Source organism: Rhagoletis zephyria, unplaced genomic scaffold (genome assembly GCF_001687245.7).
Source record: "Rhagoletis zephyria isolate East Lansing unplaced genomic scaffold, Rhagoletis_zephyria_1.1 Rzeph_scaffold_02582, whole genome shotgun sequence".
NCBI lineage: Eukaryota > Metazoa > Arthropoda > Insecta > Diptera > Tephritidae > Rhagoletis > Rhagoletis zephyria.
Genome location: NW_016159666.1, coordinates 57,762 through 77,290, shown reverse-complemented (window position 1 = coordinate 77,290; position 19,529 = coordinate 57,762). Strand labels below are relative to the sequence as shown.

The 19,529-nt window shown below is 37.5% G+C and overlaps 1 protein-coding gene across 1 annotated transcript; it reads left to right on the top strand.

The window, feature by feature from the left end:
• Positions 1–638: 638 nt before the first annotated feature.
• Positions 639–16,950, top strand: ppk9 (pickpocket 9; the record flags this gene model as incomplete). Its single annotated transcript, XM_017621795.1, has 8 exons — positions 639–865; positions 949–1,233; positions 2,283–2,519; positions 2,710–2,864; positions 4,577–4,642; positions 12,890–12,981; positions 14,881–14,986; positions 16,625–16,950. Coding segments are annotated over 8 exons (1,278 nt in total), but the record flags the coding sequence as incomplete, so codon positions are not given.
• Between the last annotated feature and the right edge of the window lie 2,579 nt (positions 16,951–19,529).

Below are 19,529 nucleotides of genomic sequence, written 5' to 3'. Positions count from 1 at the left end.
ATTCTCACTTTGACTGCGACTGAGGGGAGCCACAAAGCTGTAAGTCGAGGCCAAGTAAGCGTATCAAAGCGCTTGATGTCAATGACTGCCAAATTTTGAAAAAAGGGTGAACTTTAAGCAGGATATTAACGCACACACATAAAGTTAGCGACAAAGATAATATGTATGTATGTAAATACAACCAATCAAAACCGCATAAAATAGTCCCTTTGCACTCATTCAAATGTTGTCATATTTTTTTTTTAATTTCTTGCGATTTTTTCATTTGACTTCTGCATGAGAAAACTTTGAAATTATGCAATTCACATTTCGCATTCGTAAAATTTTTTTATTACTTCCACTTCCATATAGTTGTCGGGTTTTGGCATTTGCCTTTAGCGGCGGCAATTTTTATGAGCTGCCAAAAAAGGAAGTGAGCTCATGGTATAAATTTACACGCCATAGATTTTTATGAATGCACTCAAAATGTCGGAGTTATGACGCCATTTTACGGCCGGTCATTCACATCACAAAGCGAGAGCGAATATAAAACGCAAACGCAAAAGGGGAAGGACTTGCGTGCACAATGAAGAATTAAAGCACAAATTCATTCTAACATATCACTACTCATTTACAAACTTCCTCGCGGTCACTAACTTTTTGATCCGTTTCTCATTTCCTTTCACAGAATGATTTGGTTCGCCTTTATCTGCGTTGCTCTTTTTGCTATCATTTCGCTTAGTAAACGCACTTGGGTACGTTTTCAAACCTCACCTATGGTCATATCGATGGATCGCAACAAGTTAGTGTGGAATACGAGCTTTCCTTCGCTCACCGTATGTCCTCACAAGCGCATCGATGAGCTGAAAATCGAGGAGTATATGGAGTAAGTGCAATCTCAGTTGAACCTTTGGTTTTTTTTTTTTTTGGTTTTTGTTTTAATTTTATTTTATATATTTTCATATAAAGCACTCATCCAGAAACTTTCGAATCGGTTGAGGATCGGGAGGACTTTCGCATATTCATCGATAAATTGGCACGTCTCACTTATGAGAACATCGAAACATTGCCGCGTAATAAATCGTTTGGCATACCGAGCAACAAGTATCTGGATTTGCTGTACGAACTCAAGTGGAACTTCGAGCCGGAAATGAGTAGTGGCGCCGCCGTACAAATGTTTATCTATGAAACACTCACTGAGTTTGGCATTTGTCATTCGGTTAACTCGATGGTGGCGCGCTACAATTCTTATGAGTAGGTTTAATAAGATTATTGTAAGGATTTCGACCGTGGCAGAACTAAAGTATTGCAGCCCTAGACTGGCTAATGGCGGTCAATTAAACATAAATTCTCCCTCTCTTCAAGACAAAGGCGACAATCCGTCTCAGAGTATATGTCAATATGATGTATTAAAAAGATTTACATCTTCCCTAGCAAAAGGATATCCAATAAGCCTATCCTGCCTAAGGCCCCTCACCTGTCCACAGTACTCACTACATGCTGAGTTTACCCACTCTTTGCTTATGAGTCTCGAACTGTACCAAGCGAGTTCGCAAAACGATTTCCGTCCCAAATGGACAGACCATGAGCCCTCCCTAGTCGGTTCATCGGCGACCTCGTTACCTTCATTCCCGCTGTTTCGTGGTAACCAGCATAGTGTTACCGCGTTCCTTGCTGGCGAGAGACTGTGGAGACTGTCAAATCACTACTTGACGAGCCGAGCGGTAATGTTGTTATTTTATCGGATCCTGAAGGACGAGCCGAGGCAGAGCTGCACTCATAGCAGGTGATATAGTACAGCAGAATTTTCCTGTGACTATAATTACCAGGTTTTCCGCGGACCCAACAGCATCCAGTAGTTTGTTTAAGAAGTCACTAGAGTCCAAATAGAGGAGAAGGAACATCTGAATGTGGTCACGGAACTCTTGCCTAAGGACGATGCTATATCACGTACACGAAGCATGGTGTCGAGCCACCCGACAGTAGAGAAATATATTTTTCTCATTTTCGTTGTTGGTGTTTTTGACAGGGTACNCATCTTCAGTGTCATTTTTCGTTCTCGAAGTTAAAAGAGTAAATTTATGTATATTTTTGTCCTTAAGTACATACAATCTGCAAGTTATGTGGCAGTGACCTCGAAATTAGCCCTGCTTTTCTCTCAAAATACATATGTATGCATGTCGATAGGTAAATTATTCGATTTTCCAGTCTTCCATATCCTTAAAAACACAAAATCCAACTTCCTCTCATTTCGAAAACTTTCTTTACTACTTTTTAATATTTTTCTCTCTCTTTTTGAATAGATATTGGAAAGGCAACGATTGGAACTTATTAGAGCATGGCGATCGCGTCACCGTTCATCCGCTCGATGGTGAAATTTACGCGCAAATTATAAATCTCTCCACTGCATATGATGTCTACTTCCACGGCGCAGGTGATATACCGAACATTTCCAAACAGCGCTATACATTTCCGGAAAGTGATTACACAACAGTGGAGCTAATAGCGCTGGAGATCTATACAGCAGAGGAGGCGCGAGCGTGAGTATTAAAGCGGAGTGAAATTAACTTCAAGACGACCTAAAGTTGGATTAAGCTTATTTATGTGTAAAGCTGCGCTAATAACCAACATTCTTCTTTATTGCTTCCAAATTTTTACGGTGCCCATTTTAGGCTGGTCATTTTTTTTTTTAATTTCTTAGATATCTGCTAACAATTTCTTTCATTGCAGCTTCACCACCACCCAACGCAAATGTCGCTACCAATACGAGGCTGAGGAAATGCAAACGGCGCCCATTTACAGTTTTGGTCTCTGTCTGGCTGAGTGCCGCATGTTTTTCGCGCTAAAAGTTTGTGGCTGCGTGCCACATTTCTATCGTAATCATTGTAAGTGTTTAATATTCAAAAGCTTAACCACACTCGTAACCAAATTCTGACCCAATTACACTTAATGAGCGCTAAAAACATTATATTAATTAGGAAAGTACAGAAAAAATTACGAAATATAACACAAATAGTTACCGTCACAATTAGATAGCGTTATGCAATGCTGCATTCAAATAACAACACTTCACTTTAGAATTTCTGTAATGAAAATATCAGTTTCATTTGTGTTTGTGCTAATTTTGTGTGTCGTCTATGTTTTTTAATATCAATATTTACATTAGACCGTACCACCTTACAAAAAAAAACAGAAAAAAATAATAATTGACGGACACCACTGAGTCTAAAGTATATTTTCAAGAAAATTTCGAAAAAAAATAATAATTTTAAATTTTTCGGTGGCATCTACATTCGGCAATACATTTTTTTAATAGTTTTACTGGAATAATCAAAATACTTCCTTAGCAAAAGTTTTACGATTTTTCGCGAGCTTTAATTTACTTGCGTTAGGGTAATACCTTAGGGTAGTAGGAACTTATATCTGGTGGGTAAGTACTATAACGGGGTATTTGAATTCTATGAACTTTGAAACAAAAAACAGTGTCGCCTCGAGACAAGAACATCGATATATCATACTTTAAAATCCGGCTGTAAATTCCGAAAATATGTTGAAAAATTTAAAAATTAGAACCGAAATACTTTTCTAGCAAAAGTTTTATGATTTTTTTTTCGAGCTTTAATTTACTGACATTAGGATGATAGGAACTGAGATCTGGTTATAAGTATTAGAAGTTCTAATTTAGAACGGGTACTTGAATTCAATGAACTTTGAAAAAAATGTCCTCGAGACAAAATCATATCATATATATCATACTTTAAGCTCCGACTTTACTTTCTATATATGACGAAAGATGTAATAAGGCGACCCCTACGTTCGGCCTAACACAAAAGAAAATACAAATTGCCTTCCAAAAATACTCTGGACTCAGAGGTGTACGGCGCACTTTTTTTCTGGTACGGTCTAATGTACATACACGTAGTTTGTAGTTGAAAATGACAGGGCGCATTTATTTGCTAAAAGCCAGTCATTGACGCCATTTTGAATATTATGCAAATGTTGGTTTATATTTACTTTTCTGCTTTTTTCGCTTTTGATATTTATTTTATCGTACATAGTTGTTATGTTTATATTTTTGTTCAAAAAAAAATTACAAAAAATTTGTTTTGCAATTTCACCAATTTCACAGTTATCTGCATTGCGTTGTACAACGAGAATTTTCCGCAAAAACCTGTGAATATAGCCAATTATTTCGCCATTGCAACGATTTGGCGCCAACACTGTGGCGTCATTCTCTAGCAGCGTCATTTTGTTGATACGAAAAAAAATAGCCATATCGGCGTATTCGGTCAGCTATGCGCGAAAAACAAGTTGCTTTTTGCCAAATTTTAACCAGAAAATTAAAGCTTTTTTAATTGGTATTTTTCACACATACTCACACACAAACGTGCACACATTCGGTGCGCCGTTAAAATTCGTTTTCTATATGTATGCTGAGTGCTAAAGCTACAGATAGTTTGGATTATAAATCGGATTGTCACAATTAACGCTTTCGCCACTGCTTTCTCGTTTTAATTTGATGGATGCTTATGATATGCGAAAAACTACTCGAAAAAAAATGTTAATAAAAACCGGCCGTTATATTGGATAATCAAAGTGAAAAATGGACGAATTTTGCAAATTTGTGATTTCGATGGATTGGCTTGTTTGGTGGATATAAAAAGTGAGTAATAAATACTTTGCATAACATGATAGAGAACGCTAGAAAGAATTTAGTAGGTCAAAAAAAAAGCTTTAAAAATTAGTTAACTTAATTAATTTTGTGAAATATATTGTATTTCATAGAAATTTTCACACAAAAACTAAATTCAAGCATTTCCATGATATTATTTAATACATTAGCAATATTTTCAATATTTGCGAAACTAAATTGGTTGGTGGTTTAATTTTTTTCTTTTCTTTAACGTAATTCAGAATTAATTGAGTTTTAAGCAAATTCAGAGAACGAAAGTAATCTGGCAGAGAACTTCTCATCGACGTCGCTCCGATTTTCGCTGCTTTTCTCAGAATAGACAGTTCTAGATTCAGGACTATGTAAAACAATAACTATACCAGTCGCAGTATAGACAGGCAAACAACCTACACTAATTTTCGCCCCGTGAATACCGTCATCAGAGTACAGTCATCACTGATTTAAGAGCAAGAGCTTCAGCTGCCTCGGCAGACCCGCGTTTCCCTAGCACAATTACAGTCTGGTTACTGTGACGGTCTAAACTCCAGCAAGACTCGAGCCTATTGTATCCAGAGTATGTCACGCATTTTAGGACCATTTTCTGCCAGTTTTTGCGGGAAACCCCAAAGAACAAGAATATGATTAACACTTTGTGTAATGAGCTTCGGCTGCCCGTTGACCCAAACAATATTAGTGTTGTGTTTTTCATTAGAAGGAGAAGGTTGGATGGTTTAATCCCAATTACATTTAAAGGAGTGGCAATTCAGATCTCATCCGAAATTAAGTATCTAGTAGTATTTAATTCTGGACGCCTAAGACTGAGCATAAGACCTGCAAAGCACTTTTTCAATATTAACAGGTCTTTGGGAAAAATTTGGGATCCATTACCAAAAGGTATTCTCTGAATCTACACCTCAATAGACAGATCCATTATCAGTTATGCTTGGTGATGCTTAGAGTCAGCTTGGGAAATCTGCTTGCCAAATTTCAAAGGACAGTCACCGCGTCCTGTACAACACCTGGCGCTGCGCTTGATGCTCTGCTACACTTACCATAACTTTGCACTTTTGTGGGGAGGCATTAAAGAATAGATGTTGGTATAATACTGAGTGGGGCGCGATGGAAATTTCTGGTGGCGGAGATCTAAACACAAGTGATATTCCAAAAGATTTCGTTCCCTGAAGCTGAATTTTGGCCTAATTTCAATACTGAGCCCAGGCTCACATACTGTCGAATATTCACTGATGGCTGCAAAACTTTAACTGGGTTAGGATCGTGGATAATAGAGATGAGCTGCACTTTTCTCTTGACAAATATGCCTCGATATTCCAAGCCGAGGTATTTGCATTCATCAAGGCATTGGAATACGTGGTGGAAAAAAGGTGGATATGCAGGATTTTATATGTCTGTAGTGACAGCCAAGCTGCACTCAAGCTATCGGCCAGCTCTCTAACTACTTCCAGATTGGTTCGGCAGTGAAAGTGTCGACTAAATTAAGTGTTATGGAAAACATAACGAGCTTGTCTTACTTTGAGTGCCAGGTCCCTCGCAAATACCTGGTAATGAGGGATGTGACCATTTGGCCACCAAGGGCTCAGACCAGGCCTTCATCGACCAGCAACCAGTTATAGCGTTCCCATTTTCGGCTATCGAAGCCACAGGCAGAAATTGCACGAATATTTTGCACAGTTTTAGGGGTTGAAGGTGGTCAAAGTTCATGTTGCTCTCAATCTCAGAGGCTCATACTAGATATTTGGACTGCAGACAACTTATGAGACTTTTTACTGGGCACTTTACGTGACCCAAACATCTGACTGTGATCGGCATATAAGAGAACCCATTTGCCCTTCCGACCTGAAAAGGGATAACGCGGCGAAGCCCCTTTTGAGGCATTTAGCCGCGATGTGTTGGACGACGAACAACTGAGCTCTTTGACACCCAACAATCTCTGCTGCAATTGATTCCTAAATCAAAAACGCTTTAAAACATAAGGGTTTTCCGCATGGCATTAACAACTCTCAGAGCCCACTCAACTAATACCGCTTTCGCTTTGATCCCACCTCATCAAAATCATTGGTTGAGCTTGACGACAGCGATTGAAATACTAGCCGATCTACGCAGGTCTAAATGGCCGCTCCAACAACGGAAACATAAGGTATCTTTTCAAAACTTCTACTTAAATAAGTCTAAATAATAAACTTACCTAGGAAGAATTTGTGCTTTCAGAAAGATTCGGGGGCTAGAATAGACAGGCAAGGCATTAGTTAGTCAGTTAGTTAGTTCTTGGATGTAACAGATCAACCTGAACCGACCTGAAAGATCTTTTGTATTTTTTGTTTAAGAAGAGAATCACTAACCCAGTGTGGTCAACATACCTTCGGCTTCCCTAATGATTCCTAAAAGGGCTTGGTAGGCGAATTCTTCGTAAGAAAGGATTTGACTATTGAAGCTTTAAAATTGATCAATCTTTGTCTGGCTTAAGCCGAAAAGTTACGGAGAATATATTGTGAAGTTTCATCATCTTCAAGGCAGGGTGGGCATTCCGACTCTGTGATCACACCTATTATGTGCAAGTAGAATCGCAATCTGTTGTGACCTGCTAGGTACTCAAAAATTTGCCCGATGTAATTTCAATTTTCTAAAATAATATATTTTCTCCTTACCCCTCCCCAGGACCAACTGAGACCACAGAATGGTTCAGCTCCCGAAAAGGAAGTTGGCGATCCTTCTCGTGCCAACTCGTGGAAATGCAAGTGTGCTGGAAGGTCCAAAAATACCTGCACCGGCTCTGTCCTCCATCCTTGAACCGTCTGTGTACCAGTTTACTTATCTGGGATCAAGTGCAGGGAGCCCATTTGTCCAATCTTCGCGATCGGGGATTATCACTTGGAACTTTCTGCCAAATCAGATCTCCTTATTCATGGAACCCGAGATTCCGCATATTTCAAACCCTGCTATCTTACCAAGAATACCTGCATAAAGCTTATGTGTGAAGAAGTCGCCGTTATATAGTCAAAGTTGCTGCTCCCTCGTGGCTGCTGTTTCGTGGATAAAATTATGGAGAGGAGTCCATCCTAGAAACGACTTTAGCGCGCAATTGAGCACGTTCTTATTGAACCAGTGACGGATAGAATTTTTTACTCATTCGGAAGAATTTTCGACCTTAAAATATGGAAAGTTTTCTTTGATCCATAGATGGATTTTTAGTTCAGTGTAGGTTCCCATTTTTTAATTTTAACTCAGCTAGCAGGAATCATATACATTAGACTGCATCACTACCCATACAAAAAAAAATCGGTACTATTTTTCCATTGGAATTATAAAATCTACTATATTTTAAGACGTCCACCAAAATATTTCGGAAAAATATTAAGACTTAAGTGAGCTGGACCGATTTGAAAATACCTCCAAAAATGTTTTTTTTTATGAATAAAGATAGTTTCTTTAAGATTACTTTTGAAAAAATCCCCTCAAATGACAAAACGGCTTAAGCTTAAAATATTTGCATAAAAATATTAAAAAAAAAAATTTAAAAAAATTTTAACGGAATCGTAATGATGATGCTGTTTTTAGCATTTTTCAAAGATTGGTATAAGAAAAACTTGAATAACTGAACCTAAACTCTTCCGATTTAGACTTAACGAATGGCGCTTTTTTTGGCCAGAAATAAAAACGGTGTGAAAATACCTTTCTACTGAGATCCCATAAGTCTAAATCAGAACATTTTTGGTCCAGGTATTCAAGGTTTTCGTAAATCAATCTTTGAAAAAAGTAAAAAAACAGCATCAAAAATCTCATTCTTACGATTCCATTGAAAAGATTTTTAAATATTTTTATGCAGATTTTTTAAGCTTATTCCAATTTGTCTTCTGAGGGGACTTTTTAAAAAATGTTCTTTAAGAAACTATTTTTATTCATAAAAAACTTCATTTTTGGATGTATTTTCAAATCGGTCCAGCTCACTTAGATCTTAATATTTTTACGAAATATTTTGGTGGACGTCTTAAAATATAATAAATTTAGTAATCCCGGCGGAAAAACCGCAACTTTTTTTGGTGATGCAGTCTAATATACATATGTATGTATATTTTTTTTAATCGGGAGAAACGGTCTTAATATTTGGTCATAAGAATTTGATAGCATTATGTCAGACGATGTCTTGACTGTTATCTAATAAATTCCTACCAACAAAAATAAGGGAGTGATTTTAAAAAAGAGCAATCAAGACAGCTTTGGTCACATACAACAAATCCTTTTTCAAATATCTGGTAGCACTCCCATTTAAAAATAGTCTAAACATTAGCTTCACCAACAGCATAATCATAAATATGAAGTCCATTCCACATTTTCGAAATGTATACCGCAGTGTTAAAGGAAATTAAAATTCATGTTCAAATTATGCAATTTACTAAATTTGTCAGAAATGCTCAAGCTTGCATGAGTACTTATTATTCACAACGAGCATACACATTTCACTAACCCGATTCCACAATTTTGCAGCTAAGTCCAACACTTCCCTCCTTCCACTTTTTGCTCTTCATTCGTTCCAAAACACAAAAGTATACATCATTTGATTTGCTACACAAACCTGAAATAAACGCCATGGAACACATATCTACCATATGAAACACGTTTAGAGGGGCGAGGGCAGCAACCGGAGACAGGAAAACAGGAAAACACACTCCAGCACCTCGACTACTCGACAAAACAGAGCAACAAAAACTTTGCAACCAAAACAAAGAAACACTAGCAAGCCGTACAGAGCCGTGAAAGTGTCAAGGGAGGGGACAACCGAGCAGTAGTTGGAGAAATGGACAAATACGAGTATGGCACACACTGGTGAAAGAAATGAAATAATTCGCAAAGCAAAGCAAAACAACAAAAACTGAGATATAAAAAAGGGAATAAAAACCGTAAACGAAATTATTACACTTGCAGCAGCAAGAATGGGTGTGTCCAGACAGACAGACCAACCAACCAACATGCTGGCATATACAGTTTTTTGTATGGCGGCTATGAAACAAGCGTCTAGCATTATGACTGAACTGAAAATGATATTTTTGTTATGAACACCTGCTGCACCGACACGTGACCTCCGTGTACCTCACTTTCCTCTCAAAAAAAAATAACGAGAAATATCTAGAACTATTTGCTCACACGCAAGAGACGTGGCTAAATTTTGGCATTCATTGCTGCATTTCAGAGTAGATACATATATGTATATATGTGCATTTGTATACCCACTGGTCGAACACATGGCAAGGTAATATGACACATCGACTGCATTCCCGCACGGCAAAGTGGAAAGTACATACTGATAAAACCATAAACGAAATTTTAGCAAAGACTAAAAACTAAAATAGTTTTAGTTTCACTTTCACCAGTTGGAGCACTGCCACTAATCTACATTCCTAGCAGTGTAGAATAGTTGTGTGGCAGTTTTTGTGTGTATGTATTTATTACTTAGTACTTGGACGAGAGTGCTTCGACTTTGCAAATTATGCACAAAGATTAGTAAATTTGCTACTGCCGTCGGTTGTCGGTCAACAAAAATAAAAAGCGTAAATTCTTTGTCTCTTCGGTTGACTTGGATTAGCAAATTTTTAATGGAATTTTTAAATTTCTGGGCGGAAAATATTTAATCTTAATTTAGCGCTTTTTTGATTTTCAGTTAGAAGATTAAAGAGTTTTACGTAACTATTGGATGGAGTAAAAAGACGCTGTGTATTTACTGGGGTCATTCACACATATGTTCGTCATATATCATTAAAGAGCTGTGTAAGCTTAGGTTAAGTCAAATTAAGTTAGTTGTCTCAAGCAAAGGCACACTTGGACCACCGTCATCCGTACTTTCTGATACATACCACTACGAACATTAACTGCATAGCCAAAGCGAAAAACGCTGTGATATTTAGTCGCGCCGCATGAATTCCCATCGGACAGTATGCCGTCAATTTATCCAAGAAATGGGAGTTAAGGCATTGTAAGCACTAGGTGATCGCTAGACCGACTACTATTCACCTTCGGTCAGAAAAACTGCGCAGTTGGATATGTCATTGGTTTTGATGACAAGCACCCATCTGTCCCAGAGCAGTCTGCAATTAGCCAAAGTTACCGCCACTCTCTCTTTAATTGGTGAGATCGACTGACTCGAGTTTGCTTTTCCTGGCCAACTCGTTAGGTACAAACCCAGCCCTGACTTGGAAATCATCACGTGCAGCCGAAGTATAGGTCAGACATTCTTCTACCAGCTTAGAGACCCCTGTGATCGCGCTTAAAGCGCTGCTTTCCGATGTTTAACTCCATTTCCGATGTCCTGCAATTGAGATCCTGGAAAACACTACATTGATCTATAAGCCATAACTTTAAATATTTTGGAGAGCTATTTCCAGATCCCTCCTTTAACCCCTCTGTCAGGCTTACAATGTTTCTCCGAACGCCTTTCTCGCTCCATCCCTAGTATTCAGTTTCCACGACAGCTTACCAACTACAGTCAAGCGCAAATAAGAATGCTTCCAGTCGAGGCCAGGGTACTTCCTGGTGAACAGTACTAGCTACAGCTACCAACCTTGTACAAACTGACAACCGAAACTCAGGGGGCTTTTAAATGTGGAGAAACAGTGCTCTTAGCTATCCTTGATATCGAAGGTGCGCAGAGCACTAGAGAAGAGAACCGTGCACCAGTGATCTGTAACTGGGTGGATACGCTATTGCGTACTAGAATTGCTGAAACCGAGGTAGGATACAGGATAGTACAACTACTAACAACAAAGAGCTGCCCTGAAGGAGCAGTTTTATCCCCTCTTCTGTGGAGCTGGGTAGTGGATGAACTCCTTCAGCTTATCTCCAATAATGGCATCCGCTGCCAAGGCTATGCGGACGACATAGTGATCATTTCCAGGGAAAAGTTTGAGAGCATCCTCTGCTACATTATTCAAAGAGGTCTTAGATCGAGGTGTAATATTAACAAAAGCATGGTGTGCCAAGGTAGGCCTTAGTAATAATCTACCCAAAACCGCCATCATTCCATTTACTAGGAAAAGAGCCCTGCCGGGCATGAGGGACATAACCCTGGAGGGGTTCGTAGTCAACGTAGCCAGCGAAGTGAAGTATCTGATATTAATTCTAGACACCAAACTTCTATGGAAGAAACATGTGAACGCAATAACCTCCAAATCCACGAAAGCTTTCGTGCTATGCAAGCGTCTGGCGGGAAAATTCTGGGAATGTAGCACCCAAGTTCCTAAGATGGCTTTTAATCATGACTACCTAATGGGGTGATGGCTTGGGTTTCTCTGGTCGCGCTGAGATAAATATAAGGTCATATCCTCTATTAATATAGAGAAGCTATGGTCCTCGCTCCCGCTAGCTCCATTTCCGAGAGATGACATAGGCAAAACCATGGTAGTTGAGAAGAGATATAAAATAGAGCTATGCAGCAAAGCAACCTGGAGTGTCCCCGCCTTCGAGGAATTACTTTAGGGTTGCACACTGCACTGGTCCACATATGGATCGAAAACCCCAGAAGGAGGAGGAGCTGGAGTGCTCGGGCACCGAACCTTACTCTCTGTTCCTATGGTGAAACACCCGAGCATCTTCCAAGCGGAAATCTATGCAATCTATCTATTTGCGGGGACAATCATGACTAGCGGGTACAGAAATGAGAGAATCATAATGCTAAACGACAGTCAGGCGGCACTCAGGGCTCTTCTGTCCAATGAAGTCAAATTAACGTTAGTATTTAAGTGCATTGAGAAACTACTCCCTTCGCAGACACAATAACATGAAGTTAGCGTGTACTAGACCATATAGGAATAGGGGCTCAATGTGGCCACAACTTAAGCAAATCTGGGCTTAGTAGAAGTGTTGTGAAAAGAAGGGGCACAATAGATCGCCAGGTCGCAGTGCACACCTCATTTTATTATCTATCTATCAAAGTAACCTTGGACCGAGTCCCAAAGGGTATCCCGAAAACTTACACCTACCTAAAAGATCAACGTCATCATCGTAGGTAATCACCAGCTCCTCAGGCAGGTTGTTTATGGCCACAATCGAAAAAAATTTACACCTTCAGCAAGCGATAATTTTCTTCAGAACCTTCGCAGTAAATGTTGCTCTTGACACTACTTAAAAAGGATAAAAATAAATTTTATTACTTTATCATGTTATATTACATTTTATCTACCTAATACTGAGCAGATTTTATTTAGCAATCACACCATTCTTCTTGCCTTTCAGGAGAACTCATCTCGCTCAAGTCCAGCCGGTATAAAATCGATTGCCATTGCCTGTCAAATTGCGATGACTCCAATTTCTTTGTGCAATCCTATGTAAGTGGCGTAAAAATGAATTCACAAATGTGTCTTTTTTTTTGTGTTAGATGCACACGAAATTGTCATTTACCACTCATACAAACATACACTTACATCCACATGTGCAACATTTAGGTAAGTATCAACTACATTTGGATAAACGGCAGCTTGTCACGGCATCATATCCTGCTGCAGGCATAGCGTAGCAGCACAGAAGTTGCCCTATCCTACTATCAGTGCGCAATGTATCATTTTTCAGCGCAGCAACAATTTCTTAGTTATGAAGCGATTCACAAAACTGCCAATATGTAGATACATACGTAGCTGTGCTACATGCAACACACGCTTATGTACATATTGTTAGTCGCAAGTACCGTTAAACTGCAATCTTAATGCCAAAAATCAATGCGCGCGCTGCCTTGCAACTGACTGCGACTTTTGTTGCCATAGCCAGTGCTGACTTCCGCAAAAGCATATCCGTCGCCCTCGCGAGAGCGCAGTGGTGCCGTGCCACAGATTTCCCAGTGTTGTTGGTCTCGTATGGCGTAGTAGTTCTGCTACGAGCATATCCTGCTGTTACTGCCACAATTTGTATGCCGAATTATTGGCGATAAAAATATTTTTGCTTTTATATGGGTTTTTGCTGAATTTTCGTCACTTGTTGTTGGAGTTTTTTTTTGCATATTCTTGCACAAAGTGACAATGTANTTTTGCTTTTATATGGGTTTTTGCTGAATTTTCGTCACTTGTTGTTGGAGATTTTTCTTTTTGCATATTCTTGCACAAAGTGACAATGTGTTGTAACGGATTCTTGCTAGTAATGCTCTGCGTATTTGCAATGCGACAATATTGAAAATTTTGTCAGTATTATTGTTAAGTGATTTCGTTGTTTTTTTTTCGGCAGGGAACATGAGGTGCCATGTGCATGGAGTGAAATGAGCTTATAAAGCGCAATAAAAGGAAAATATTTTTCTTCCAAACTGATAGTCGTAGTCGAAGATATGTAATTTTTGATTGCACTACAATGCATATTTGTTGAATAATTTTATATGCAATTGGCAGGAAGCTGAATTACTACCAACCACAAATATTTGCAAGCAATTCAATTTTTCGTTTAAGTCGTCGTTTAAGTTTTCATAAAACTAGCTTAGCATTTCATGGTTTCTTTAGTTTACTGCCGACGTTCCTTATAAATCAGATCTGTCTGACTTAATAAATGCGAGTTAATTCACCCACTGTCCGAAGTTTATGAAAATGGATTATTAGCGTAAAATATGCCTATAAGCATGCAACACTATTTGCTTAACCATTAATTGAGACTTCATACTCTTTTCATTTTCTTACTTAGCACAAGCATGCACTTCTCAAATGGTGTAAGAAACAATTCAACGACATCAGATATTTCTACCAGAGCATGGAGCTTGACCTTCTATCACTTTGGCTAAGCAATCTGCTTATTCCGTGCCTCATTGGAAGCTGTGCTTAGCAAAGGAGCCAGCTTTTCTACGCACTCCAAGACTAGAGAGGATTTAACCTCGAATTGTTGTATAGCATTGCTTCCTTAGTTCTATGCCGTTTTCGGTGATGCATCCGTTTTCGGCAGATCCGTCGGTGTATGAAGGTAGGACACCAACCCGAACACGTTTGCAGTCATAATTTTGGCTATTGTACAAAGTGTTCCGAAATATTTAGTGGGGATTTGTCACCTATTTCCCTTCGTAAACACCAGATCCCATGCCACAATTGCGGTTCTCTAACATCGTATATAAGTAAGATACTTGAAGCTCTATAATGCAGAATTTACTATAATTCGAAAATGTCACTCTAAACAAGACTATGTAGGTTGCAAACTTCGACCATGTTTTTTATTTAAAATTTCACAAATGGAAAACCTTGCATGAACTTTTCACTTTTCAGCGCTCGAGACTTTGGTTTTTAGGCGCAAATCTTCAGTGGGGCATAATAGACTATCCAAAAATGCAGTTGAGACGCGATGTGCTCTTTTCATTTGCTGATGTTTTGGGTAAGTAGAAATTAATTATTTTGATATCTATCAAATACAGCAAACCTATGAATGAAGACTTCCACACTAGCGCAGACAAAGGCAAACAAAGAGTAGCAAACTTCAAAAAAAATGCACGACGTTGCTTAGAAGTTTTCTATCATCTATATAATATCCATTAAACTACATGTAAAATGGTTTCGTATATGCTTTGCAGTCGCACCTAAAGTTCCAGGGCTATAAGACGAGTTTAATGGGGCATAGTTTAAGCACTAATAAGCTGTGATTGGAAAGGACAATGAACATGTGTATGGTGGCTGATATTCAGCAGTGTCTTGCAGGCGCGGTTTTCATCTAGAAGAGAACGGACTAGTATTCAGGAGGCAGGCTATCCCTTTCTATACTAAAGCTTCCAACATGGACTACGATCTTACCATAGATGTCTACTACGAGGGAATCGGTATCATTACATTCTTACGGATGAATGATGATACAAGCCTGTTCCAACCGAAAATTCTTTGTATCTAAAAGCCTTCAACCAAAACTCTGCAGCAGTGGCAAAATATTACCTCTAAAATTTTTCCAAAGAGACTTTGAATATAAGCTAAAGGGATTAGCTGCAGTTTTACCTAAAACCGACACGCTGGTCAATCACATAGTTCTACGGCCAGCAGATCTATCGAAAAGCACCTTAGGCGGCGTGGCACAGTAGTTCAAAACTGGCGTTTACTGTTCAGAATTCTCTGGAGCCTTCATTTTTCACTCAGTTTGATTACTTTTTTTAATGAAAGCCTATGAAATTAGCAAGTGGTGAGTTGAGCCCGATTTTTTTAATTTTTATTTGATAATTCATATCAAATTTTTTAGAGCAAAGTAAACATTTTGCAGAAAGTCGTTTCTCCTGTTCCAGTTGTTGTAGGAGTTTTCCAAAATAAAAACCAAAAAATTAAAAAAAAAATTGAAATGTTATAAAAAATATTCACCAAAATTCAAATTTTTTTAGTTAATAGATTATTGAATTTTGGTATTNTTGTTGTAGGAGTTTTCCAAAATAAAAACCAAAAAATTAAAAAAAAAATTTAAATGTTATAAAAAATATTCACCAAAATTCAAATTTTTTTAGTTAATAGATTATTGAATTTTGGTATAATAAAGTGCAAGTTACAAGTGGCTAAGAATTTGCGTTAATCAAATAGGTTGAAAAGTAGAGGCTAAAACGGTGTTCACATTAGGCGATTTTCCAGGCAATTTTAGAGGCGAATAGTTGAATAACAAGTAATTTTTAAACAAAAAGCGAAATCGACCTTAATAAAAAATTATGATTAACGTTAATCTCTCCATGATCTAATGATAGGATTTAAACCAAAAAATAATAAATAAAAAAAATATTCCGACGAACCTTCCTCCTTTTTGTGAAGTCGGTTAAAAAGTTGGCTGCACCCCAACTTCATTGTAAGCGATTAGTTGAAAGGTCGTTCACTCCCGGCCAATGTTGCTTTTAACTTGAAGTTGCCTGTAAAATCGCCTCCCTGCTGTAAACACCGTATAAAGTAAATTATGAACAGTAAATTTCAGTTTTGAACCACTGTGCGTGCGAGTTCTTTATCAGTTCATTTTAAATAGTTTTTTAACATCGACATAATTTTCATCTCTTTGCAGTTTATATTGGCGGACTCATTGGATTCTTCCTGGGCTGCAGCGCTTTGAGCTTCACAGAGGTCATTTATTATTTCACCGCACGTCTGGTTAAGAGAATGTTATGGAATTAAACAAGAAAAAAACCGCACAAAAAACTGCTGACAAAAATTGATTAAAGGAAATACATATACATACATACATATTTATAAACAATGATACACAACAACACAAACACTTGGCGCCCTCATGGCTGACCGCAGAACAATTCAGAGTAATTGTTTATGCACAATACAAATATATCTACATACATACGCACGAGTTGTTTTAAAATCACAATGAATAAATATCAGAAAAATCCTATGCACACAAACATGCATACATACATAAATGTACATGAGTAAATAAATATCTATCTTTCAAATGAACCATTTTATGTTGTTTTCCTTCAGCTAATAGCCACCATAGCTGACGTACATATAAAAATTAACGAACCACTTCCTCAAACGCTACACTCATTCGCTTTGTATTCGCTTGCTCAGGGATACGAGTATGCTTAATGTTGGTTATTTATGCCGCAAACGTCGCCAACATGTTTGGCTTAATCGTACAACAACTACAATAACATATTAAAGACACATGTATGTATATATATGCAATAGGCGAATAAAGCTCAAATCTAGAAAATTTTTGAGCAAACAAACAAATCAACATTCGGCAGAATTTGTGGCACCAACATCAACTTTCATATCAGCGCTTTTATTGATACTAAATTGGCTGAGGTTATGGGGTTGCCTCCATTCATTTTGCCCTAATCCAACAAAGGAATAGAAAAAAAAGATAGAGGAAACACAAATGACCGCGCGTGGCATTTTGTGGCATCGCAAAAAATCAAATATTTTCTGCCGTTGAAGGGGAGAGAGTATAAATGCCTTTGGTATTGCTTATTGGAAACAAATTTCAGAGTAGTANGGGTTGCCTCCATTCATTTTGCCCTAATCCAACAAAGGAATAGAAAAAAATAGATAGAGGAAACACAAATGACCGCGCGTGGCATTTTGTGGCATCGCAAAAAATCAAATATTTTCTGCCGTTGAAGGGGGAGCGAGTATAAATGCCTTTGGTATTGCTTATTGGCAAAAAATTTCAGAGTAGTTACACGGCATAAATGATAAAGGGTAAAATTCAGCAAAGGTTTCATGAATTGGATTTTTCCGTTTTTTCCATTCGGTATTTTTCATAACGCCAAGTCAGTGAGGCAGGTGGTCAATTTGTTGGTGGTGAAAGTGGCAGTGTTACTACGTCCCAATAACTTTTGTTACCGCATTCGCTCATGTTGCAATATTAAAACTACCCCGCAGCAATTCTGACTAGTTAGTTCAGAAGTAGTACATTTAGAGATGTTTATAGAACGGCAACGATTTTACTGCAGCTGTTGGAAAAAGTACTAAATTATTGCAATACTTAAAACGACGATATCGAATAACGAATTAACTACTTAGTTATGTTACTCGTATGTGGAGCTCTTGGCTAGCGGAAAAGAAGACTTGTTTAACCGACCGCAAATTGTCAAGCAGTGATGACTAAGGCGCGCACATTGTGGAATTTTGCCTCCGTGCTTTCACGCGAACGCTAACGATGTGGAACTCGATGTTATGCTTTCACTTATCCCACACTTGGCACACACAGTTTATGCAGTTGGTAGTGTGGCTGGCACTGGTACAAAGTGTACTCCTCAGTTTTATCAGTGGGTTAACCCGGCGCACAGTATGGAAAATTAACTTGACCAAATCGAATATATCGATAATGAAAAAAACTAGCAAAACAATTAAACGGTATTTTAAAGCTTTTGAGATGGAGAGTTCAGGAAAAAATAGTCTCTTTGTTTAAAAAAAATACCTTGACCTTAAAAATTATTTAAAAAAAAAAAGAGTTTTAAGTTGTTTTCCTTGTTTTGATCTGAAAAGAGTATGCAATGAAATTTTTAAAAAGTTGTAAAAATACATTTTTCTGTTCTTGCGTCAACGAATCCATTTCCTTGGTCAGAAGAACCGAAAAACACATTTAAATTTTTTTACAAATTTTTTTACAAAAAAAGAAAACCCCTAAATTTTTCCCACCTCAAAAGCTTTGAAATACTTTGAAATTTATTTCGCTAGGCAGATATTGGCGCTGTAAAAACTGGTCTTTTTTCGCCTTCGATATTTTAAGCTTTTGAACTCATATTCTCATCTCTCTTTGTCAGTGCCTGGACGCGCTTTCAGGCGCTTTTAAACACAGTGCCATCGAGATCATTGACCATTTTTTGATTTGGATGAGTTTTGGTCTGAACTTTACTTTTGTTATTCAACAAAGTTCTGCCAAAAGTATTAATAAAAAAAAGGAAGTCAAGCAAAATTGTAATTTTTCACGATTTCAGGGATTTTGGAAATTTTTTTTTAATATCTCAAACTATTTAGCTAAAAAATGGTTAGCTCTCGTTTCAAAGGTGATATTTAGGGCTGCGAAGAAAAACTATATAAAAAATCGAAAAAAATTCTAGCATTTTGAAACTAAAGACATCGTAAAAACAAAAACTTATTAAAATTTTGCTACATTTTTTTTTATATAACACCTCGAAAAGATCTAAAAATATGATGAAATTTTCAAGGTTTTTTTAGAAAGGAATTACAAAAATATAAACTCGAAAAAAAAATTATTTTAAACAATTTGAATTTAATTTCTAATTATTTTCAATTAATTTTTACAAAAAAGCCTATTTTCAAGCTCAAAAACTCATATCTTAAAAAATGTTTTCTTAAACATTTCTGTACCTTTAGAGACTATAAAAAAACATCCAAAAATTTATTTAAGCTTTTTCTTTTGAGATATTGTAATTTTATTATTTGTTTTAGTCTCAAGATTTTTTATATAGCCCTAAATATAACTT